This window comes from Gobio gobio (genome assembly GCF_949357685.1).
Source record: "Gobio gobio genome assembly, chromosome: 17".
NCBI classification, from domain to species: Eukaryota; Metazoa; Chordata; class Actinopteri; order Cypriniformes; family Gobionidae; genus Gobio; species Gobio gobio.
In genome coordinates, this window is record NC_137110.1 from 9,612,701 (window position 1) to 9,639,703 (window position 27,003).

General features: G+C 37.2%; 1 protein-coding gene across 1 annotated transcript in view; it reads left to right on the forward strand.

Moving 5' to 3' along the window:
- Positions 1-592: 592 nt before the first annotated feature.
- The window catches only part of LOC307141261 (immunoglobulin-like and fibronectin type III domain-containing protein 1), a gene marked incomplete at both ends in the record, with an annotated part of 63,066 nt that continues 36,655 nt past the window's right edge, over positions 593-27,003 (forward strand). Inside the window, 21 exon segments of the mRNA XM_079841317.1 lie at positions 593-638; positions 852-974; positions 1,827-1,966; positions 2,059-2,158; positions 2,251-2,286; positions 2,377-2,422; positions 2,728-2,914; positions 2,992-3,105; positions 3,194-3,240; positions 3,242-3,360; positions 3,440-3,635; positions 3,637-3,711; positions 4,870-4,877; positions 7,356-7,654; positions 10,371-10,428; positions 12,005-12,196; positions 12,325-12,624; positions 12,769-12,937; positions 16,045-16,064; positions 18,241-18,339; positions 22,403-22,540. Of these exon segments, the coding sequence (XP_079697443.1) occupies positions 593-638; positions 852-974; positions 1,827-1,966; positions 2,059-2,158; positions 2,251-2,286; positions 2,377-2,422; positions 2,728-2,914; positions 2,992-3,105; positions 3,194-3,240; positions 3,242-3,360; positions 3,440-3,635; positions 3,637-3,711; positions 4,870-4,877; positions 7,356-7,654; positions 10,371-10,428; positions 12,005-12,196; positions 12,325-12,624; positions 12,769-12,937; positions 16,045-16,064; positions 18,241-18,339; positions 22,403-22,540 (2,512 nt within the window).

The window sequence follows — 27,003 nt, forward strand, 5'->3', positions numbered from 1 at the left end:
TTGACTCCACCACAACGATTTCTTCAGCGAAGCCTCGCTATTATCCAGCAAAGCAATTTCTGGTGTGACAGTGGCACGGTTTCAAAAATTACAGGTCATACTTTCAGTGTACAGACCAATTTTTTTTCTTGTCACCAGGCAGATCCATATCCATCAACGGTCAGTATGAATATAGTGGTTATTTGGAAATGCACATTTAAAAACAATTTATCATCTGTCATCGGAAATGGTTTATTTGCTTGGTAAATAAACAAAAGTGCAAATCTTTCACTGCTCTAGTTTGATAAATGACCCTATAATTAGCAGTACCAGCTCTGGTGATCACCCCTACAGGTTATTATAACGGACTATATTTACAATCATGCAAGAAATTAAAAAGCTTTTAACACCAGAATTTAAAAAAAAGAGTAATTTGCCATCTAAGTTACCATCCATTATAGATTATTCACACGATCAAACAAACTAATCAAATTTATAGCCTAAATGCCAGATAGATTGTAATTCTTTCTGCAAATAAGCCTTTTAGCTTTGCTATTTCTGTTTGCAGAAAAACTGCATTAAATCCTATTCCAGAGGAAATAACACAATCAAAATGTGGAAGAAATCGAAAGTATCTGACCAGACCGCGATAGAGCAAGGTAAAGCTTCAATGTTTTCATTCTTTTTCCTAATAAATTAATCTCAGGTTGGTACATTAATCTTATGAAAATCACTAAAGAAATAAATTCTCTCTCTCTCTCTCTCTCTCTCACACACACACACACACACACACACACACACACACACACACACCTATATATATATATATATATTATACTGTTTGTTACTATTCACATATTCTGTGTCATTAGTGGGCATCAAAAAGAAATCGAAAGTCCCGGGAGTCATGATCACACAGTTCACAGAAGAACTCCCTGAGGGAAAGAGCCATCCAGATTTTATCCGCAAACCTATAGCTCTCACCATTCAAGAGGGTGTGCTACTCTTTTCCTTGCTTACAAATGTTTTTACATACACACAAAATTTTTTTAGATTAGGGTCCAATTCTCACTACTAACTAACGATTGACTACGACTTTTGCCTAAATAAACTCCTAATTAATGTTTATTAATAGGTAGTTAAGTGTATGGTATTGGGTCTGATTAACGATGTAAAATATGATCACAATATGTAAGATTTTTTGATTAATTTATCCAAAAACAACTAGAACAATGTTATATATTTTGTTGACTTGTGTACTTACATTATCCCAAATGTTTCCAAGAATTTTTAATCCAGAGAAATAAGCAATTTTAACCAGGACATGGGCCGTCATTGACATAATTTCTGCTTTACCCTTGATTTCCGGAACCCCATGGAAACAGCAAAAACGCTTTAATTGATGTGTTTTATTAGACAGGTGAGCAACTGTTTGGATACATTCATCGACAGAAAACTTATATAGCTCAACACGGTTAGTCTTATTATCTTGTTTTCTTGATTTACCGCAAGTACCATATTTTACCATGCCTAATATCGATCTATCTTACTGCAGAGTCAACAAGTGCAAGTAGCATTATAACATATTTTCAACACACTCAAATAATGTATCTAATATGATAAAACAGCGCTGCGTTTCCCCACATACGCATAAGCGGAAGAAGCAGAAGCGCTCATCTGTGGCATAATAAAAGCTTGTGAAATCAAGCGACCTCTAGCAGCAAAAAAATTTAAGCATTGGACCCTAAACTAAAGTGTTACCTTTTTTATTAGTAGCATGCAATATCAACTAGTTAATCAAATGATTTGCATATACCAATTTCTGCCATATTTTTGTAAACTTGCAGGTAAATTGGCTAGTTTCAAGGCCATAGTAGTAGGGGATCCCACTCCTATTGCAACATGGGCAAGAAACAATGGTGATGTTTCAGATCCAAAAAAATATCAAACCAAATTTGACCCAGATTCTCCTGAACACACTATCGAGGTGAGCTGAGCTTTTCGTTTCATCTCACAAGGTAAAAGTATATTCCAGAATGTGCACTCCAAGTTAGACTCTACTCCATGTTCTTTTTCTAGATGGCAAATGTTTCTCCAGACCAAGCAGACACCTATAAATGTTTTGCTACTAACGAATTTGGAAAGGCTATGGTCACTGTTATCCTCAACGTCATTGAAGGTATGAAAATTAGGAACTTTCCATTCTCAACACAGCAATAAATCATACCTTTACCAAACATTTGATATGTGTGCGTGTCATTTTCTGTTCAGTGGGTTTCAAGAAAAACAAAGCAAATCAGGAAATTAGTGAGTATTAATAATAAGTGTGATACCTTATGTACTGTTAGAAACTTAATAACATCATTGATTTGATTTGATTTTTTGTGTATTTTTCAGCTGCAACTGATCCAAAACAGCTCAAGGCTGTCTTGAAAAGGAAAAGGTGTTGTAAATCTCATGCTGTTATTATAGAGAAAGTTATTTTTGGCAATCTCGGTGACTAATGCATTAACAATACTGCATCTTTGTTTTCATTCTAACATATGAACTGCTTTGGAGAGGTAGGGAGACATGGTCCCCCAAAGCTTTAATAAAGTTCAGTTGTTGAAAAAAAAATATTGTAAGAAATTAGGTTTAAAAGTTTGATATCCTTCTCAAACCTTTCCTAAAATATATCCCATATCCTCCTATATAGATATAGCTATACCTTTCCTTTAATCAAATGTGGGATGCCTTTTAACCCTGCAGTGAGGTTCGTCCGAAAACCGAAATAAGGAAAAATTGTGAAATTGACCCACAGTTCTGGGAGATTTTGCTGAGCTCCGATAAGAAAGATTATGAGCGCATCTGTGCAGAATATGGGGTGACTGACTTCCGCTGGATGTTGAAGAAACTGAATGAGATGAAAAGGGAGAGAGAACAAGAGCAAGCAGAAGTGCACTTTCATTTTTTTTTTTTTTTGGTGACACATTTTTATGCAAAATGATATTGTAATGATATTTCTACTCACAGTTCATCAACAGCATTTCCAACCTCAAACACATTGATGTGAATCCTGATGGAACTGCTTCTTTTGAACTTGATCTTAACCTTCTAGACCCCAGCAGTAGGATTTTCATCTACAAGGTAAATTGACTGGTTATTATAATATATGTGAGCTCATATCTCCATAAGGTTTCTGTGCATCTCTGTGAGCTTTTGGTTTGTCCCTCAGGATGGTGAGATGATGCCATATTCTCAAGATCCCGATATAGAAATGAAACAACCTGAATCAAGTAGGCAAGAAATACATCTTCACAATTAGGGACCTTGTCCCAGGTGATGCTGGCCTTTACCAGTTGGACATAGAGGACGTCAATGTGTTCTCCACTGAATTTACGAGTGAGTTACATTCAACCTTACCTAGTTTATTTGCAGAATAATTAAGAGATTACCAAGTAACCAGAGCACTTTTTCGTAGTTCCAAATGTGGACTTTCTAGTCAATTTAAAGGATGTGAAAGCCATGGAGAGGGAAGATGCCCTTTTTGAGTGTGTTCTCTCCAAACCTTTATCTAAAATCATGTGGGTTGGAAAGAACAATCAATTAGAACAGGGAGAGAAATATGACATCACTGTGTCCGAAGACAAACTGATCCACAGGCTGGTGGTGAAGAACTATGCAGGTGGATAAAAGCATATATGCGGCTATGGTTGGAATCAAGTCTTGCAACGCCTGGCTGATAGAGGAAAGGTATGATTTCAACATATCAAAACATCTTTGGATGTGACTGCAATAAGTGACTAAGATCAGTGTTGGGGAGTAACTGGTTTCAACATCAACATTGCTACATTCTAAAAAATGCTGGGTTAAAAATGGACTAACCCAGCAATTGGGTTGTTTTAACCCAGCGGTTGGTAGGCCTGTCGCAATAATCAATATATCGATATATCGCACAATATATGCACATGGCCTCAATCATTTTTTTTTTCAATAATTATGTTTACATGATAATGAATGCCACCAACATTTTACTCGATTGTGCTGTCATCTTGTATGCTTTCCGTGACGGAGGCGAAAGTGGTTCTCGGCAGTTCCTTCATACACAGAGCAGTTATCGACAGGTGAAAAAAAGGCACCATTAGAGGCATAACAGTGTTTTCCTGACAACTACTGACACTTTGGAAGAATAAGCCCACATGGACGCAATCCCCTGTTCCGGTGCACATATAAATGTCAATGCAGAATGATGAGTGTTAAAGCCATTTCACAAGGGAAAATGTTTATTTACTATTTATTCATTTTTTTTTATTTAGGATAATATATTTTTTACCCCTAATTTCCATGATCTAAAGAATTAAAAGGTTGTCATTTGAAAGTGTGTAGGTCTACTTGCATTATTATGCTGCAATATTAGGATTATATATTTAGTGGCATAAAATAGTCTTAAAATGACAATAATATCATTTATCGCAATTATTTCTGGGACGATATATCGCGAAACAAAAAATAGTTATTGTGACAGGCCTAGCGGTTGGGTTAAATGTTTGCTTAAAACAACCCAATTGCTGGGTTAGTCCATTTTCAACCCATTTTTTAGAGTGTAACATTTTTAGCAGCATTACAACAGTTCAGATGTTTTGTGAAAGGTTCTTCAAAGAACCATTTTTCTAACCATTTTAAAGTCTAAAGAACCTTTCTGCTTGTCTGGCTATATATTTAAGATTGAACATTGGTCCGGGCAGTCTGCTGTGTATTTTCTACTGCACAAGAGGCATGATAAACGAGCATAAATTAAATGACTCAATACGCAATTGGATAGTCCTTCAACCAATCAGACCACAAGAGGCGTGATCAACGGGCAATGACCCGTCACTTCTCTATCCATCATTGTGTTAAATCCGCTAATAGCACGCCAGGTGGATAAGCCAGTCTGTGATTGGTTCCCGCAAAAGTGTAACAGAAGCAATAGAAATGAATGTACTGGTTTCCAGACTGAGTTGCAGGGCGAAATCAAATCGCCGGCGGATCAGGCTGGATTTACCCTGTCTACCTTTCTGCGCTACGAAGAACCTTTTGTGCAATGGTAAGGTTCTTTGGATATTAACGGTTCTTCATGGAACCATACACCCCGCCAAAGAACCATTTAAGAACCTTTATTTTTAAGAGTGTAGCTCAGTGGTTTTCAACTGGTTTGGCCATGGGATCCTCAATTTCCCACCCAGCAAGAAATAGCCATCATTTCACCGTCTCTGTTAACTATAGACCTGATATAGCACGACTATGAGTAACCCAAAATAACTTTGAATTTGGTTACATGTCCTTTTTGCCTAAATAACTTGTGAGATGTATGATATTCCATCATGTAAGCAAAGTCAACAGTGATTACAAGGTGTTTGGTGTAATTTCTTTGACATGTAATAGACGTCTAACCATAGCCCAAGAATAGACTAGTCATAGAACATTTTCACTGACAGCCCAAATTTTGGCTTGTTTGCTTGCTGGGCAAGGTCATAATATGACTAATACTGATGAATAAAAAGTAAGGTAAGAATATTAAATAGTTGGTTTTTCTGAGGTGTTTTCTGAGGTACAAGATACAAAAATAATGTTAGAAAAATGACAGGAAATGTCAGGAAAACACACTCTTGTCAGGCACAGCTTCCACGTGACTTTTTAAATAAAAGCATCAGAAAAACATGTAACAAAGAAAAAAACTAAGTTTTTTGTTGTTGTTTCTTTGACTGCACATTCTGCGACTCACTCTAAATGGTCTTGCAACCCACCAGTAGTGAAACACTGGAATAGTATGTCCAGTAAGCTATTTTCCGAAAATTAACAAGGTTTTTATGTCTCATTGTATTGTGCATAATACAGACCAGTTGAGAGAAGAAAAAAAAAGAAAAAAAACACAAATTGTAAAAAAAATACTCATTTTAGTTAATCAGTTGATTCATATGATGAATCTTCACTCAAGAGCATGCCATTTATTAATCTTTTTTTTTAGAAACATATATTTGCTATTTTTTTTTACTCTTTTTTTAATCAGTATTTCAAATTTGTAGTTCTGTTAGTTGAACTGGCTGTTAATATAAGACTCATTATTTTTATAGCAATGATCATTATTTTTGTTTCAGATATACTGAGATACTGATGGTTCATATTCTTTAGAATAAATTATATAATTTAATAATTATATAATCCATATTGTCCCGGGGCCTGCAAACCCCGTTTGTGGTCCCGTTTATAGAAACAAAGTGTAACAAATGTAAAATAATTTAAATAAGACTTAAAGGGATAGTTCATACAAAAATGAAAATTAGCCCATGATTACCCTCAAGCCATCCTAGGTGTATATGACATTCTTCTTTCAGGCGAAAACAATCGGAGATATATTTAAAAGTATCCTGGCAAAAAATAGAATAAAACAAAACCACGGTCACGAATTAGAAGTCTAAAGCAAGAATTTTTAAAGAGAAATGTCAGAGGATTTCAATATAAGAGTAGAGGAGCTTGAGTTTGTTGCACAACCCCGTTTGTTTAAACCGCGAGAGGCGTCAAAGCTTACGCTACTCCTTTGTTAGCGCAAATCTACTTGCACAGTATGCATAGTTTATAAAGTTTTAAATATGAATATTTTTCTTACAAAAATCCATCACTTTGCTTCAGAAGGCCTTTATGAACCCCCTGGAGTCATATGGATTGCTTTTATGATGGATGGATGCATTTTCAAAATTCAAAATTCAAAATCACGACCGCCATTCACATTATAAAGCTTGGAAGAGCCAGGATATTTTAAATATATCTCCAATTGTGTTCGTCTGAAAGAAGATAGTCATATACACCTAGTATGGCATGAGGGTGGGTAAATCATGGTATAATTTTCATCTCTTTAAATAAATTATGATTAAATAATTTGACTAAAATGCATTAAACAAAATCAAATCAAATCAATAAAATTATAATAGTACAATGTTATAGTGAATAGAAAAATGCAATAAGGAAAAAAATACTTAAATATTTACAAAAAACATATTTTACACATTTTTAGTTTTTCACAATAGGTCTTTATACGGGAAAATATAGCTGCCTTTTAAAATGGGAGTCCGTTGCACTGATGATGATATTTGGGACCCCATGAAAAAAAAATGATATCTACTCTTTAGTCACTTGTTGTGAAGTTAGCTACTTCTCTAAAAGATTAGCTTTAATGTAGCTGAACTACTGTAAATTAAATGTAGCTTTTCCCAACACTGTAATAGTCCACATTACAGCAATGTTTCTGAAAAGACTTGCATATTGTGCACAATATATCTTATTTTTTATTCTTGTATGCTTTGTTGTTTTGTTTTGTTGTGTCACGTCCTATTTGTCATTTGTTTAATGTCACGAACCAGCCGATAACAATCTAGATTCTAAGGGCAAAAAGAAACCCCGAAAAACAACCCAAGCCGGAGGGCCAGGAGTTGACTTGGCAAAGGTCGCTGCAGAACAGCAAGTCAAGCTACAGAAGGTAAGAGATGAGAGAATTGCAGCTGTCAAAACAGCCAGTGCTGAGAAAGAGGCAGCAGGTGCGGTAGACGGCGGTGCTTTACCATCTTTTTCTGGAGATGATACTAGTTCAGATAAAGAGGTCAGGAGAGATGACTCTGTCAACACTGGGCCGGTGAGGAGTGCACCAGAGACACAGGGAAAGGTAGGAGAACCACACAAGTAATTTCAAAAAGGGAAATTGTATCTTTTGCCACAAAGACACTATACATTTGCATTGATCTTTATACTACAGGCATTCATACATACAAGTGTCCAAAAACAGAATTATTACTCAATTTCACACTTCAAATAGAGGTTGTAAGAAACCCTCATACACTGATTATTTTATGATTGTCAGGATTTTCAGTTGAGAAATTGTCAAACACTATTTGTGTGACTACAGGTTCGGATGAAGGCCTGCTTTCTGGAGACTCGAACGGTATACAATTTGATGGTGTACTTAATACATGATGTACATAATATGAGCAAGTGTAGCTCAGACGTTATTTCAGTGCCTTATTCACACTTAGCCACAGTGTGGCACTGTATGAATGATCAGCACATGATCAGTCTGAGACAAACAGTTAGAAGCAATTATTCACTACACATTCAATTGACAAGATTAATGGCCCTTACTGGGGAAGGGATGTAATTTAGGCAGTTTAGGCAAGTGATTTATAACTCAAATATAATTGATCTATCCCACTGTATTAATACGTTTCCATTTGGCTGGGGTGAGTAAATCTGTAAACTTGCATATTTTCGATGTTATTTGTTTTTCTTACAGACACAGAGCTTTTGTGTAATCCTTCTTTCTTTTCTTCCATTTTCTGTTAATTGCATAATTATGTTTATTCGATACTGTTTAAATCATGAATTACTCACCCCTAATGTCGTTCCAAATCTGTAAGACTTCAGAAGATATTTTTGATGAAATCTGAGAGCTCTCTTTTCAATTTAATTACAACTTTCAAGGTCCATAAAGATTGTAAAAACTATGTTAAAATAGTCCATGTGACTGCAGTGGTTCAACCTGTCTATCTGTCGGAAGCTATAGTTATTTTGGCTTGTAACGTTTTTTAAATATGGATATTTTTCTTACAAAAACCCGTAGCTTTGCTTCAGAAAGCCTTTATTAACCCCCCTGGAGTCGTATGGATTACTTTATGATGGATGGATGCACTTTTTTGGACTTCAAAATCAGGACGGCCATCATTATAAAGCTTGGAAGAGCAATTGACCTATCGGTAAGCCCCTCCCATCGAACGCCGATGAGCCAATGGCAGTTGAGTATCAGTTGCGCTGGGACCGGAACTCGGACATCTTTAGGTTTCAGCGCCATAGAGATGCATTGGAAAATCCGAAGCTCTCATCGTTTTGATGGTGTTTATGCTACAGAAATGGTAAACGTCGTGCCTGAGGTACTGTAACACTGATTCCAGGGATCCTGAGAGGATTTTCTGGTTGTCATACTCTCATTAAGTTACGATTAAAGTTAGTAATTCCCTGCTAACGTACAAACTGACTAACTATAACTAACTGTTCTCATGCAACGTTGTAACGTTAGGTCAGAAACACGAAGGTCTACATTTCAGTGCATCTCTCCATATTAAACTGATTAAATGTGAATTTATGTAATCTTACCCTGTGGTACATGAACAGTGTTGATCCTGGATGTTATCATCTGCGATCGTAACAAGAGGCTTCTCCCGTTTGCATTTAGATCTGTAAACCATCGCTTCCAATTAAATTAATCTCTCACCATATTTATTTTATTCCCGTTTTATTTCTGTGAGTTTAGATATGTTTAAATGTCTGCATTATCTGTCTAATAAAGAGTCTCTTATTTTGATGGGTATTATAGTCTCCGGGTAGTGAAAAGGAGAGCTTGCACGCAGTTTATCGGAGTTGTTTTGCAGATACAAAGTTCACCAGTTATTAACTGCACCCCCGAAAAGCATAAGGTCTGTGTATATGTTTGTTTACTGTTAATTAGTTTACTGTTTTTCTTTGAGTGAAAAACGATGTAATAAACTTGATAAACCATCAATAAAGTTTGGCCATCAATCGGACGGGATATACGCTACATTCTGTGTCCAAAAACATCTTGGGATAAGGTTTTCACACTGACAGCTGTCATTGTAAGATATAGCAACTCCGTTTGTTTGTCCGAGTTGGCAACAGTAACTAAGGGGGACGGGGCTTACCGATAGGTCAGTTATATGTTTCAATTCCAATTGTGATCGTCTGAAAGAAGATAGTCATATACACCTGGGATGGCTTGAGGAAGAGCAAATCATGGGATAATTTTCAATTTTGGGTGAACTATCCCTTTAAGTTTTAACCTGAAAGCACAGCTGCAACATGTTGTGTTAACAATATAATGAACTACTGTTGATACAAGACAAACATTTCAAGCCCACATTAACTTGCTTGATAAACTTGAGTCTTTCCACCTACACAATATTGCATTTCTCCTCCCACTTCTAAGCTCAAGACACTAAATCTCTGATCCATGCCTTCATTCCTTCTTTCCTCAACTGTTTCAGTTCTCTCTTAATCGGTTTGCTTGCTAAAATCCCTGCCAGATTTTAAATGCAAGTTGTCACCAACACCAATCAATCTGCCCACATCCCAGTTATACTCTGCACTGGCATTATTCACTAAAAGATTCTGTTAACTTCAACAAGTCTCAGTAGTTCCATATGTTTCTAATGTATGCCAGTTACATTTGTGTTTGTTCATAATTAGTTTAAGCAAACATGAGCTGTGAGAAAGGCACTGAATAACAAATTAAAAATAATAAGCAGCAATATACACATTATATAATTATTATTAATATTATTTATAATATCCTCTAAATATCTTGTTTTTTCTAGATGATAGATGATAGAACTCACTTCACCAGTGGAGAGTCAAGTGTACATATTGTCAGAGGTGAACCAGCAAAACTAGAACCAGTTTGTAACCTGAGCACAAACAGAGCCAGCAGGGATGGGGTGGAGGTGAATTAATGATACTATACACTATCGATTTATGTGTTAAAGTCTTTTGTAATTGTTCTTTATTTTTCATCTCTCACTTTGGCTAGTTGTACTCTAAAGTTGGAGATAAACAAGAGTTGGTAATACAAAGCTGCAAAGATTCATCCTCAAGACAGAATCGGGCTGAAGTGATTGAGTGCCCGTCTTGGCAACAGCTGGAGGTATAGCTATTACTTTTTCGCAATGGTATATTACTAGTTTAATCATCAATAAATGTGTATTATAAGAAAACAGACTCATAGGCCCAGTTTCACAGACAGGGCTTAGATTAAGCATTAGGCAATAGTTCAATTATGATATTTAAGTAGCTTTTATAAATGTGCCTTGAAAAAAAAAACATTACTGGTGTACATCTTGAGATAAACAATGGCAGTGACATATTTTAAGATATGTCAGAGCAAGTTACTTTCAGTTAAAACAGTTCAAACATGCATTTTAGTCTGGGACTAGCCTTAAGCATTGTCTGTGAAACCAGGGGATAATGTTAATCAATTAAAGGATTAGTTCACTTTTAAATCAACTTTTGCTGATAATTTACTCACCCCCGTGTCATCCAAGATGTCCATGTCTTTCTTTCTGCAGTCGAAAAGAAGTTAAGATTTTTGATGAAAACATTCCAGGATTTTTTTCTATATAATGGACTTCAATGGGCTCCAAACGGTTCAAGGTCCAAATGACAGTTTCAGTGCAGCTTCAAAGGGCTTTAAACGATCCCAGACGATGAATAAGGGTCTTATCTAGCGAAACGATCAGTTTCTGCGAGAAACCGAGCAGTATTTATGCTATTATTTTACCTATTATCAGACAAACGTGATCATCTCTGAGCTCCGCCATAACTTCCGCTAAGTGAGGTCAAAATACGAGCGTGGTCATAGATATATCGATCGTAGATGCCTCATTCTACTGATCCGTGCAAGCGCCAATGAGGCATCTACGTATACATCTATGACCACGCACATATTTTGATCTCACTTAGCGGAAGTTATGGCGGAGCTCAGAGATGATCACGTTCGTCTAATAATAGGTAAAATAATAGCATAAATACTGCTCGGTTTCTCGCAAAAACTGATCGTTTCGCTAGATTAGACCCTTATTCATCGTCTGGTATCATTTAAAGCCCTTTGAAGCGGCACTGAAACTGTCATTTGGACCTTGAACCGTTTGGAGCCCATTGAAGTCCATTATATGGAGAAAAATTGAATATTTTCATCAAAAACCTTAATTTCTTTTCGACTGCAGAAAGAAAGACATGGACATCTTGGATGACATGGGGGTGATAAATTATCAGTAAAAGTTTATTTAAAAGTGAACTAATCCTTTAACTTTGGAAGTAATTATGATGAATTAGGGTTAAAAACATCTCTAAATATTACAGATATTCCTAAATATCTCAAAGTTAATGTTCTCCAAAAATGTACTGGTTTAAGTTGGCCAGACTGCTTCCTTTAAAATGCCATTTCCACCTCAAGACTCGTTGGAGATCAACTGGTTTAAGGATGACACAGAGCTTTTTGATGGAGGCAGAATAAAAGTAGTAAAGGAACTAAACCAGAGCCGACTTCAGATAAAAGAATGCCTGCGATCTGACTCTGGGGAAATTAAGATCCAGCTTAAAAACTCCTTCGGTGCCGCAGAGGCCTTTTCTAGGCTCATTGTGGTCGGTATGTTTCTACTCCACTGTATTTTGAATGTATTCTGAGATAAATATTTATAAGCCTTCCGCCTTTTACATACAGACTCATACATTAACATTAAACTGACACATTAAGATTTTCAAAAAACTCTGCAGACAAACCAGGACCACCACAAGGGCCAGTAGAAGTGATTGACAGCTCATCTTCTGTCATTGAACTTAAATGGAATCCACCAAGTGACACCGGTGGCTCGGAAGTGACAAACTACTTTGTTGAGCGTCAGCAGGTAGGGCCGAGTGTGTGGAAGAAGGTGTGGGATACTTCAGCCGAGCGCCTGTGCTTTCGAGACAGAAATGTGTCCCATGGCAAGAAATACAAATACAGAATCTACGCTGAGAACTCGCTGGGTATCAGTGATCCTCTGGAGACGGAAAGCATCATGGCTGGAACTCTGAGTGAGAGACTTAAGGGACATAAATTAAACATATTATAAATAAACGAATACATAAATAATACATAAATAAAACTAAATGCTCTGTTTTTTGATAGATTTTTTTTCTTCTACTTCTATCAAAGTAATCAAAACTTTTATGTTGCAGCTTTTCCTGGTCAACCCGCCCCACCGAAGGTGGTCAGCACGTTCAAAAACTGTATTAACCTAACATGGACTCCACCAGAGAAAGATAGAGGAACCAAAATACTGGGCTACCAGCTGGAGAAACGCAAGAAAGATACAAACCAGTGGGTCACTCTGAACCAAGTTAAAGGGTTAGTTCACCCAAAAATGAAAATTCTGTCATTAATTACTCACCCTCATGTCGTTCGACACCCGTAAGACCTCTGTTCATCTTCGGAACACAAATGAAGATATTTTTGTTGAAAGCTGATGGCTGAGAAAGGCTTCAGATAGGCCTCCATTGGCATTCAGTACATTTACACTCACAAGACCCATAAAAGGCACTAAAAACGTCGTTACAAAGTCCATCTCACCACAGTGGCTCTACAATAATTTTACGAAGCGACGACAATAGTTTTTGTGAGCAAAAAATATCAAAATAACGCCTTTATCCAACTTGTTCTTGTCTTCCGTATGTGCCTCCACGACGCATGCGCGAGAATATGATGCAGATCCGGCGCTCGGACACATGAAGCGATTTGTTTACAAGCAGAGGAAGACGCGCGTGTCTAAGCTGTTGAATTCTACATTGATCGTGCTTTAGGTCTCGGCGTAGTTCTCAAAATGGGGCTTAAGTGTGCATTTCATGGATTCCCGAACGCTGGCGCTACGTCATATTCTCGCGCATGCGTCGTGGAGGCACACACGGAAGACAAGAAGAGGTTGAATAAAGTCGTTATTTAGATTTTTTTTTTGCGCACAAAAACTATTGTCGTCGCTTCGTAAAATTATTGTAGAGCCACTGTGGTGAGATGGACTTTGTAACGACGTTTTTAGTGCCTTTTATGGGTCTTGTGAGTGTAAATGTACTGAATGCCAATGGAGGCCTATCTGAAGCCTTTCTCAGCCATCAGCTTTCAACAAAAATATCTTCATTTGTGTTCCGAAGATGAACGGAGGTCTTACGGGTGTCGAACGACATGAGGGTGAGTAATTAATGACAGAATTTTCATTTTTGGGTGAATTAACCCTTTAATGACCCTATTCAAGGTACCTTTTTTCCCCAACATTGGATCATCAAAAGAGTTCCTCTACCTACACTTCTGCAAAACATACTGATCCACACAATCCACTGCAGTTTTCAGATTAAATAAATACTAGTGACAGTAAAACACCAACAACTTTTATTTCTTTCAGCAAATGGCTTTTTATCTTAAGTTTGCTATTGGTTAAAGTCCCGCTATTATGGTTTTTTGAATATTCCCTTTCATGCAGTGTGTAGTATAGCTGTTTGTGAATGCAAACATTCTGCAAAGTTGTAAAGTCGAAAGTGCACAATAAATAAAGTTAGTGTCTCCCAAAAGAAAGAATCGACTCTGAACCGCCTATACGTTCTATGACACTAGAAAATACATTTGCATAATGCCTACCTGTATTGCACAATTTCCGTCCGCAAACAACTTGACCAGCCCTCAAACGTCCTTTTATTGACGACTGCTTCTCAAATCTCAAGAGTTCAAGATGGGAATCGCAAAACACTTGCTCTTGAAAGATTGGTCAGTACCCAGTTTATTCAGCCTTTATTTGGACCAACTTGCTCCTCAGAATCACAACCTGCAAGCATGAATAATTACTGATGTATATATTTTCTACCAGTTGTTCAAAATATGTAGTTTTGTGTTTTATATTGCGTCAGTTTCCGGCTAACTCACAATACTGTCTTACTGAAATACTTCTGCTAATCAGTTGTGGGCCACTATTACCTAAAACTGTGTTTATTAATGCCATTTGTCTGTCGTTCTTACTACTTTGAATGATGTAACATAAGTTTGTAAAACAAATCTTGCTCCATCTTTTAACTTTACTCATTCACATTAGTGCTCGGCTAACGCATTCGCTGTTATTGATACAGTTCCCACATGTGCACCTCAATAAATTAGAAATATACACGTGTTTGTAGATGGACATACTCTGGTAAATGGTCAAATCGACGCCATCGTTACTGTCTTTACAGTGTGTACAATCGCTGAGCTTTAGGAAGCCTCTGGATGGAGCTAGAGTTCAGTTATGGTAATGGGCATTTAGCTTCCAACAAGCGCTGTAAGCGGTGGACCTATCACGACAGACTAGGCCATCTGGCCAATCAGAGCAGAGTAGGCTTGTGGAAGATTTAGAGAGACCGATTCATCCGTCGAGTCATTTGAGAATCATTGAAAAATGTGGTGATGTGCAATGTATATTATGAGAAAGTTTGTTGAACATTCATGCATGTAAGCCTGTTGTAGGAGACTACAAAATTAGGAGCCTTTAAAAATAGCATAATAGGGGCATTTTAAGTTTAGGGTAGGGTTTAGAGTAGGTGGTGAGTTATTAGAGCATGAATCTTTTAGCACCATTCAGACATTTAATTTCCGAACTGCGTGCGATACGTACAACAACCAACATAAAACTGTTGCAGATTTATGTTCATCTGTTTTGGATAAAACTGAACACGCTTTTAGCGGTGCTCACTAGACATTTCAGTTTAAAAAAAAGTGAGCAACTACGGTTACACAAGAGTCATATGCTTTAACAAGCTAATTGTCACTTCCCAAACCCTATAATTCAGCTTTATATAGTTGTCTTTGTAAAAAGAGTCGGCATAGCTAAAGTGAAAAATACCATGAGCTTTCCGGCTAATAAACCCAATGAATGTATAGCAAGTGAACTGGAAAACCTTGATTGTAATTACTGTCTATCTTTAAGTTACAATTAAAGAAGAATTATAGGGTTTGAATTGGACATTCATTTGTGGACAGAAGCAGCTTCCAAAGTAAATGGAAATGATTTTTCCGTACCTTTAAACTATGTAATTAGAAAACAATAGTTGTATAATTAAATGAATTCAATTTAGATAAAAACACCATATAATTCATGTAAGTAATATCATAATAATAATATATCTATATATAAAGAATGATAGGATTTAAATAAAACTAGTTCATTTAGAAGTTTTCCAAGACATGGCTAACTTTTAATTGACAAAAACCTTCACAGTGTTTAGAATCGTGATGTTAGACTGTTCTAATGATTTACATATTCTTCTGGGTCTCATAAATATGCATTATTTCGTAATGTGTTTTTATGAGTACTTTCTAAACAAAACACTTCAGCACACCAAGCAGCATCTTCTCATCATTACGTTTGTACATTGGTGACTGTTGACATGAAATCCTCCATAAAACTCAGTGATTATTATGATTTCTCTTCACATTTGCAGAAATAACAAGAATAGCAGCAGTAAGCGATCTGAGGTTATTTCGCTATGAATCCCTTTTATAGACACAAAAAAATCCTTTACATTAAAAACATCAACTTTACATTATGTATTATCCAATATGGCAATATGTAGCAATATGTGGCACTGAGAGCCCATGCACAAGGCTCTCAGACATGCACTCCATCTCTCATCTGAACACTCACCCTCCCAGTGAAATCACACCAATATGTCACTGTTATTGATACACCCTTAATTTATTTCATGCATTCAAAAAAAAGGAGCAAATGTCAATTGAGCAAGATTCAAACTTGCAACTCTTAAAGCAAGAAATGTTCCTCTGAGCCATAAGAGCTCATGTGTAGGTAGAAGGCTCAGGCCCCCTAAGACTGAAATGCTATAATAGCCTCAGGTAAGGGTCTAAAAAGCCTTGCACTTTACCTGAGGGATCTCTTAAAAATTCTCATAGAAACCTCCAATCAGTTTCAAGACCTTCTAGACTTATAAATTCTCATAGAAACCTTCTAGACCCCAAACCCCAGATGACGGTTCTCCCACGATTCTGAAAACAAAACATTAGACACTAAACAAAATATAAATGTAATTTACTTGAGGTTTTACTTGAAATTTACATTATCATTTGAAAATACACACTTGCGATACATCAACTACCTGCTAATGCACTCGCATTCACGAAAAGTAGCCTCATTGACAAATTTGGTTGAGTTAGGGCAAAACGCACAAGACATAGTACCTTTAGTGCCCTTGGATGGTGATATCACTACTTTATAGCAGAAACAAACTGCTGCAGAAAAAGTTAGGTGCCATGCAAAATGTAATGTGTAATTGCATTACTCAACACTATTGGAGTAGTGTATTGGACAGTATTGGAGTAAAAAGTGCATTTACTTACAAAAAATGTAGTCAAGTAGAGAGTAAAAGTTGCTAATATCTTTGTAACTTAGTACAACTACAAAGTAGCCAAAAAGATACTTAAGTACAGTAACTAATTACATTTACTCAAATACTTTAAACCAGCGTTCAGTTTTTCTGCTTGCAAACTCTGCCATGTAAATAGCGAATCCGCCATGGCGCAACTGGCTTTTAAAGGGAATGGGAGATAAGACTCTGATTGGTTTATTGCATGTCATGGCCAAAACACACCCACCATTCCCCATTAAGAGATTAGGGACAACCCTTTTAAACCAAGCGCCGGGCGCGCCGACCATTTTTAGCAAAAATGGATTCGGATAGGCCTAAGTGCACTTGTGCCGTGTGCTTTCAACGTGATCATTAAAATAGAGCCCAATATCTTGTGTGTGCAAAGTAAACTGTTTAATTACATTCGGGTTATGACAGTATAATATAGTAGAGCTCAACTCTAGTCGTATTCGTTGGCAAATGGTAATGTTAGTAGCGTTATACAAGTTGCATTTGGAATAAAAAGTATGTTAGATTCGGTGGAAATAACGATAGCAATGTTAAATCAAAACATGTCAGCCATGTCAGGCTATACTTATGGCATTTAAATTAAGGTTATTATAGCCCTACTTTAAGAGATTCTCGTTAGTGCATGCGGGCAGACCTAGTGGAGATGGCTCTCTTCAGTCGTGCATTCACTCTTTCCAGGAGCGTTGCACGTGCAAAGCCAGGAGCATTTTTATTAATCTTTTTATTTTTTGGACAACTGAGAAGGCATAATTCTCATGATTTCATTCACCGTGACCCAATCCAAAGACTGTCCTCCCAAACACTTTCTCATCGGACTTACGCAAATCTAGTAGGGGACCTATTTTGGTCTCAAAAAGGTGAAGAGTTTGCATCCATGTAATAAACGGTGAAACATTTTTTTTAAAATTAAAGCACAAGTACTTCCTGTTCTGATGATCTCATCATGTCTACACCTCATAAATGCAGTATAACGACTCTTCATTCATTCCAGGAATGCGCTGATATCAAAGCTTATTCTCCTAATGGAATTAACACAATCACCTATAATTAAAGGACCCTCTTTGATTTCCTGTGATACATCCTCATGCAAAAATAATCCCCACGTGATAAAGGCAAGATTCAAACATGTCCTAATGAGCACAATGGTGTGATCTAACAGTACTAATTATGCAGCTCCAGACATGTTGGTTACCAAATCACTGGCTTTGACATGTTACTATGACAATTAAAATAATCTGTTTCGTACAGCTCTGAAGTATGCAGTGAAGGATGTGTCTGAGGGGTCAGAGTATGAGTTCATGAAATCAGCCATTAATAGGTCTGGAGCTGGATGCTCCCTCTGTGATGGTCTGTGCTAAAAAAACCAACAGTAAGTTCTGTTCATAATAGTTTCTTAAAAGATATTATAAATGTACTGAATTTAACACTTGATCCTTCTTTCAACTTTCCAACCATTAATTTACAGTCAGACCCCGTTTCAAAGATCCTGCAGACTTCATGGTTGTGAGAGCAGAAAATTCTATCAGAATTAAAGTCGATTATGAGGTACTTTGATTTATTGTGCATGCTGTGAATTAAACTAATTGTCAGCCCTTATCCACAAATGAACATGTCTAACATTAGTAAGAACATGTACATTTGCTCCAAAGCAAATTAATGTTAATAACTTGATAAACGTTTGCAGTTTCTACCTTGTTTAATCATGCTACTGTGTAATTTAACAGCAGATAAAATGATTTGCAATGTCAAACTTCATTCCAGCCTACATTCAAATAATATCCATTAATTTTTTACCACTTTTAGCCTGTTTTACTTGGAAAAAATTGCAGAACGTTATAGGATGTTCTGTAAAGCTTGTCCATGCAAGCAACAACAGCCAAGCACTAGCAAAAAGGTACAGCGCTGTCACTGGGGCAGTACCCTAAGGTACAAAAGTTAAAAGGTACATCTTTATACCTTACTTACCCCAAAATGATATATATTATACCTACACTCTAAAAAAAAAGGCTCGTAATCATAGGGGAACCTTTTTTAGTGCTATATAGCACCAATTTTGGTGCTTCAGTGGTTCTTCAGCGGTTCTTCAGAGGTGCTATATAGCACCTTAGTCAAAGAACCGGTGAAGAACCGCTGAAGAACCTCTGAAGAACCACTGAAGAACCACTGAAGCACCAAAATTGGTGCTATATAGCACTAAAAAAGGTTCCCCTATGATTACGAGCCAAGAACCATTTTTGGTGCAATATAGAACCTTTTTTTTTTTTAGAGTGTACGTACATACATTACGAATGGGTCAGCCACCTCTAAAAATGTTCCTAAGAGTACGCTTGTTACACACACAGGGACGCGCAGCAGCACAAGCGTCTCTTCAGAAGCATTCAGTCTTTACACTCCATGGTGCAAGTGCAACTGGCTTTTAAAGGGAATGGGAGATAAAACTCTTTCGGACACACCCTAAGTGCACCTGCGCCATGCGCTTCAGACTAGGGCTGCCACTAACGACTACTTTTATATCGATTAATCTATCGACTAATTTAACGATTAATCTATCGACCAATTTAATCACAATAATTTTCAACAATTTTACTTAAAAACATTTCATTTAACTTGCAACGTTGGCCTTCAGTAGTGTACTATAAAAAAAGTATAAATGTAAACAAGCCCTTGACAAAATGTAAAACTAAAGGAGTAAACATTTAAAAAGGTACACATTTGTAAACCAACACAACAAAAAAAAAGAGAATATCAGCAAATTCTTTTGTCACGATACCAAAATTATGACTTCGATACAATACCAGACTAAAATACCTCAATCCCGATACTGAATCGATAACATGGCAAAAAAAATTTAAAGTAATTGAATAATATGACAGAACTTACTATTCATTGTTTTATCATTGTTTTAGGGTTAAAAAACCCTAAAAACTCACTTGGCCGGCATGTTCCTGCCCTGCTTCACACAGAATATTAGGTCCGGCCCTTTAAGAGCTGCACGGACCAAATTCATTGTAACACCCGATTTCTCATTTAACTCTGTATACGTTCACTAAAGACATATCCGACTGTGTTTACCCGAATATTCACAAGGACGTGCATTTTTACAGATTTTTTACCATTCAAACCCAATAATCTGCGAAACTGGCGTCGTGATCTGTCTGAGTGAAAGCGTGCAAGTGCGCGCTGCCGGACTCTGACCTGAATGAAGCGCGCGCACGTCCCGGCCGCGCCGCACTTTTCTGTTGCATGCTTTTTCCTGAGCTGCGCGTATATATTTGACTGTTCTGCTTCCATTGTTTAGTGAACGGTGGAAGCAGAGCTCACACACACGTCCTCACTCACACATTGACCCAAATTAAGAAATACTGCTCTAATTAGAGTGCTGTAATTTTTAAAGTACTGACACTAATACAATTTCATATCGTACCCAACTTACCCAGTCGACTAAAAATGTTGACATCGACTAATTAACAGCGTCGACGAAGTCGATTGTATCGACCAATCGCGACAGGTCTACTTCAGACCATGTGCTCAGATCGTTAAAATAGGGCCTTTTATGTTTAAAACATCAAAACATTATTTATGCATTTGTAGCTGCAGGCAAAATGCATTAATGTCCCCTCTGAGCTGCATTAAACAGTCTGTGTAAATGCATCTAAATGCCACTTCAGAAGCAGCTTCTTTGTTTCCTCTGCATTGCAAAGATGAATTTTCTTGATACTGATTTCACTTGATTAGTAACAGCCCTATTGTGTCTTATTATTCGAACTGGATTAATAGATTAGATGTAAGAATTCGCATTTATTTAAAGCATTTATTTAATTAGATTAAAAATGGCTTTAAATGCCCATAAAAGGTAAAAATGTATTTAAACTAGTGGTGGGCCGTTATCTGCGTTAATGTGCTGCGTTAACGTGAGACTCTTATCGGGCGATAAAAAAAATATTGCCGTTAATCTAGTCTCAAAGTTGGATTGGGAGCTGGGTCTATACTACGCAAGCTATGATGACTTTCACCTTGATATTCTAGCGTGGATGTATACCTAGCCAAATTGCACTGTAGGGGGCGAGAGAACGAGTCTTCGAACCTGTGTGTATGCCTACTAGTGTTGTAAAAATATTGATATTTCGCTATGTATCGATCCTGAAATATCTGAAACGATACAATACTCATTTTCTACAATATCGATATCAGCTGCGCTCTCTTCTCCTCTCCGACTGACAGTGAGTTGACACGCACCCGCCTCCTCTCATTCAGTCCAGTTAATCCTCTGAACATTGCGAACGGGTGTTCTGTTGGATTTTCCCTCATGACAGCGTGTTGTGACCGGTCTGAATTTCGCGCGGGGTTGCACATAACGTTAATTCTACTAATTCCCGCAGATTTCGCGCTCGCATCTGAAGCGCACACACACATACCGTAATAAAGCCGCCTCTGACATACAAGGGCAAAAATGAGCTCCTTTTTCCAGCTTATTAAATACACTCAAAAATGTCTCAATGCCCATCTTGGTGAGATTTAATGTAAACACAGTCGTAACCAGCTCACAGGAACAGTGTTTGGGATCCATGCATGCGTCAGGTCTTAAAGGGACAGAAGTTATTTATTATTCAAACTACAAAAAGACAAACAATCACTTACGGGTACACATATTATGAATGCCTTCGGCAGAATTCAAATGAGCCAATTTAATCTAGAATAATCTAGATTAATTCCAAGATTACAGTGGGATTAATCTAGATTAAAAAAAATTATCTATGCCGACCACTAATTTAAACGTATTGGAAAAGATCATTTCTATCACTGCTGCGAACTGACCACCGCACAGAACATGAAGAAAATCAAAAACCTACCAAGGTGTCAACACACACAATAAACACTCAGAAAAATATTGTCTAATTATCGTTATTGATACAATCCAGAAACTATCGAGATATATTTTTTTTGTCAATATGGCACACACCTAGTCATATGCACTGCTCTGCCGGGGAAGTCTCTTGCAGCACCTTAAGTGACATTTATATTATGTTGTGAACAAAAAAGCAGACCAAAGTGCATAACCACTGTGAATGTGACTGCACTGTCCAGTTTATCACACTAATAATTAGGCCTTGCTGCATCCAGGAGCAGCACTAAGCAGGGGCAATGACCTTGTGTCAACAAGCAATCCTGCAAAGTCCATAAATACAGTGCCCCTGTAAATTCGTATTTAATCAAGTCATTTTAATTAGTCTAGTTTTGTAAGGCTGACTAAATTAAATTGTGCACAATATGCACAACTACCGGCTACAAGGTCCTTTGGGTACACCGTTTTTATCTGATCACTCAAGTGCCAATTTATTTATTTCATTGCCTCACGAGTTTGCCAACCCCTGCAGCATGAAAACTTCCTTTCTTTTTCTTCTGGCTACAGATGAACCAAAGCCTCCAGGCCCAGTGGAGCTAGAACAGATTGTTTATGGTAAAGTCATTATTACATGGACTCCATCTCCAAACCAGGAGAAAGACAATCGACTGCATTACTTGGTGGAAGAACGGGATTCCAACACACGTATTTTGGCGCACAATAGCCGGCCGTCTGTTTTACAACGCTTACACTGCCACTGTCCACTCCGGTCGTGAACCACTACAGAGTCTATGCAAAAAATGATATGGGATTTTCTGATCCATCTAATTTCGCCAACGTGGGTGATTAACGAGATGAGAGGTGGGTTGCTGGAGAGCACAAACAAATTACTAAGTGCTCATTTCATTCAATTGTCATATCAATAAATTTTTTTATCATCACAGTAAATCATTGTAATCTGTTGCGTGAAAGGAACAGTTTAACCAAAAAAGAAAATGGTCATTATTGACTCACTCTCATATCGTTGGATGATTTCTTTTTTTCGTGGAACACAAAGTAGACATTTTTCAAGATTTGTACTAATTGCTCATTTTGATGCAATTACAATGAAAGTGGACTGATGCTTTTAAGATTAAAGAAGGATATACAATAAACGCACCATTAGTTCATATGACGCATGTATGATTTTTTTCTGAAGCCATTCAATAACCTAGTGGGAAACAGACCAAAATAACTAATAAAATCAGGAGTTATCCTTGGTGCATAATAGTGAATGTCTGCTTCATGAATAAACTATTCTTTTGAGTTACTATAGATCTTTTCAATTACTCAGCTGACCCAATTTTCAAAACTACTCTGAATGAATCATCACTGACTCAATGATCTGTTTGGTACAGTAAGAAGGACCAGTGCAATTCTCCATTTCTTAGGTTTGGGACGACATGAGAATAAGCAAACAATAACAATCATTGATTTTCTTATTTCTCATGCCACTAGTCACAAGCTCTCCGGCTACGATAACTCTTGAGAGACCTCCTTCCATCTTGGCTCCACTGAGAGTGCACAGGGATATCTCCCCACACCACATGTCACATGGTACCTTAATGGCAGCTGCATCAACTCCGACAACACCTACTACATCACAAATGCATATGGCGTCTGCTCTATGTACATCATCCGAGTTGGGCCAGAACATGGTGGCGAGTACAAAGTGGTGGCGGTCAACTCATTTGGCAGAGCAGAATGATCCACCAAACTAAGAGTGAAAGGTATTTTACATGTAATGCTTATTTTCACATGTGACATGCTCTTTTTTGTTGTTATTACTACCATGCATAAATTGAATTGTTTCAATTTTTTATTTATTCACAGATTGAAATTCAGTGCTGACACTCGGCTAGTTTGTGTACTGCAAACAAATATAGTGACTTATTCTATGTAAAGCTATTTTTAATGTGCATTATGAAAAGCAGTACAGTATTGGCCTGGAAGATATATAAATCTATCACTCTGTGATATTTGATTAGATAAAACCAGAATATATTTATTAACAGTAGGGGAGAGCGGGGCACAACCTAACGCTTTTTGACTTTCACAGTTTGTGTAAATCCACTTGGGGTTCAGAGTTTTTATTGTTTCCCACATTAATTGTACACATGTCTAGTACAATTATGTGGTTTTGTTCCATTAATACAGTGTATACTTTTTTCTTGATTTACCCCGAAATAATGGAAGTGAAATGTGACAACATGCCCCATAGGTGGGGTACATTGTAACATGTGGTGGGGCACAATGTAACATGACCAAATAACAGCTTAAAATGTTACCTGATATAATCAAAAAAATATACAAGACAAACTAAAATATTTTGTCAACAAAATACAATTATTAACTTTTTAAAATAAAATAATGGCATTTTTTAATCATTAAAAATATAAGCATTTTTGAGTTTGACTACAAACACATCGCTAAATACAGCTATACAGCATAGTTCAAAACATAATAATAATTAATAATTTCTGAACATTAACTCTCAGTCATTATTCACCCTTTTCTCATGGTTTCTCAAAAGAGTTCATAAAAGTATAGAAAATAATGGGATATTTCTAATAGGGGCTCATTGTAACGCAGTGTTACAAAGCACCCCACCTGCACAACTGGGATGTAAATCGCGGCTCGTGTCTTCTGCTGGTTAGATCAGCATTAAAGAACGATCTCAACTGTTAAATAACAGATATAAGATTAAAATAATATCAGATTTGTCTTATTTTAAATGAACACAAAAAACAGAGATGAAAACTTAACTTAAGTAAGAAATTTACTTTTGCTATGGTTAAATACATGTTCAGTAATATCTTCCAGAGTTTTTAATTTTGGCGCTATTTTTTCTCTAAATAATGTTGATATGGCAATTAGTAAATACGCTAAGTTTAGTCATTCTGGCATGTGTGGAAAGGGTTAAAACATGCACGTTACAACTAACCCCGCGTTAGGTTGTGCCCCGCGCTCCCCTATAATAGTGGTTAGCGCTGTGATAGCTATAAGACTCAAATGTGAAATGTGTTTAATGAAATGCAAATAAATAGCTTTCTGACAACTTCTGTGCATGGTGATTTTCACAAAAAAAAAAAAAAAAAGCTTCAAAGAAAGAATACGAGCATAGGTCATTATAGAGCAGGGGTGTCCAGTCCTGCTCCTGGAGGGCCCCTGTCCTGCAGAGTTTAGCTCCAACCCCAATTAAACACACCTGTACCTGCTAATCAAGGTCTTATTAGGCATATTAGAAACTTCCACACAGGTGTTGAGGCAAGTAAGAGCTAAACTCTGCAGGACAGTGGCCCTCCAGGACCGACTTTGGACAGCCCTGTTATAGAGGGTATGCATGGATGTCACTTTCCCGCCGGAACACGCCCCCTCATCCGGACTGAGAGGCAAAAGAGCTGCTGCATGACTGGAGCTAATAGGGGAAACTGCAAAAACACGACTAAAACAAACGATTATCAGTTTAAACTAAAGGTTAGACTTGATATAGTGTTCCTTACAACCAAAGATATATATATATAGATATATATATATTATAATATTGTCCAGCCCTAAAATTTGTATAGTTTTTGTCAGTGTTTATTTAAAAACATCCAATTATGCAGGATATAAGATGGTAAATATTTAACTAATGAGTTGTCAATACAGTATATAACAATACAATTTAGCTACATTTAGTTGGTTAGTTACATTCAGCTGCCTAGGATCCAGTTGTTTCTGTGAATTGCAGCGATCCATTTGCTTCTCTTTTCTGTAGCTTTCGGCATTCTGTAAAAATATACCTCAGACTTCTTGTCAACTCTATTTGTCAAAGCTATTTACCATTTTAGATGTGTTTTTCGCAGCATTCACGCTGAAACCAATGCTGCCAGTCAGTCTTTCTGCCCCTCAGTGGGCTTAAAGGCATAGGTCACCCAAAAAGGAAAATTAGCCTATAATTTACTCACCCTCAAGTCATCCTAGGTGTATATGACATTCTTCTTTCAGACGAATAAAATCGAGTTATATTACAAAAGTCCAGGCTAATCCAAGCATTAGAATTTGATTCATAGTTGCTCTGTTTTTGAAGTCCATAAAAAGTGCATCTGTCCGTCAAATAACGTGCTCCACGTGGCTCCGGGGTGTTAATAAAGGCCTTCTGAAGCAAATCGACGCGTTTGTGTAAGGAAAATATCCATATTTAAAACTTTATCAAGTAAACTTTCGGCCCACCGCCTTCCGTGGAAAAGTGTTGAATGTTGAAAGTGAAACTCTGAATGTAACGCAACCAGTCACAGTTTGTTTTGTTCCGGCGTCATGTTGAGGGCCGTGAAAATGCTAAGTCAATGTTGTGCATCTATAAATTATTAATTCAAGATCGTTGTGCAAGTTTACTGCAACAATGGAGTCACAGCATTTGTTTCCAGGTGGACCATTAAAGAGCGGACGTCTCATGGACATCCTGTAGAATTCGACCAATCAGACGACGACTTGGAAACTGTGTTTCCAGTGTGCCATATGCATCAGACGTTCAGCCAATGGTCCGTGCTTTACCCTCTATAGTTTTCCCTTATTCAACAGAAGCTTTTAGATATCGAAACACATGCATTTTATATACCAAAATAGGTTCAAGTACATTACTATACCGCCACAAAGATCACCTGCCCTAGGCCTAGCCAATAGATTTTGTACAAAAGTGATGCAAGTTATCGATGACTTTGCTGAAGAATAAACAAACTCATTTGGCTGCATACCTTGTAGCATTGGGAGGTGTTTCAGGTTGTAGGGTGATGTTTGTGTTGTCCAGAGATGTCTCCAGGCTAACTCAAGCACAGGTCCTTGCAATTTGCCTGGCTCCAGACTTTGAGACAAGCTGTCTGGGCACGTCAAGCTGGGTAAATCCCTGTCAATGTAAAATGAAACCTTCCCTCGGGGCTGTGAGGGAAATATGCTGCCACATGAATATATATTTTTTTTACAAGACCAAGCATTCATATCAGTATGAATCCCTGAATAACTGAATTATATCTTTAAAAGCTTTATATTTAGATACATCCCAAAGCAATAGTTGAAAATCACCTGCATTCAAATAACACTTTAACCAACCATTAATGCCTTAATTTTAAGAACCATTTAAGATACAATTT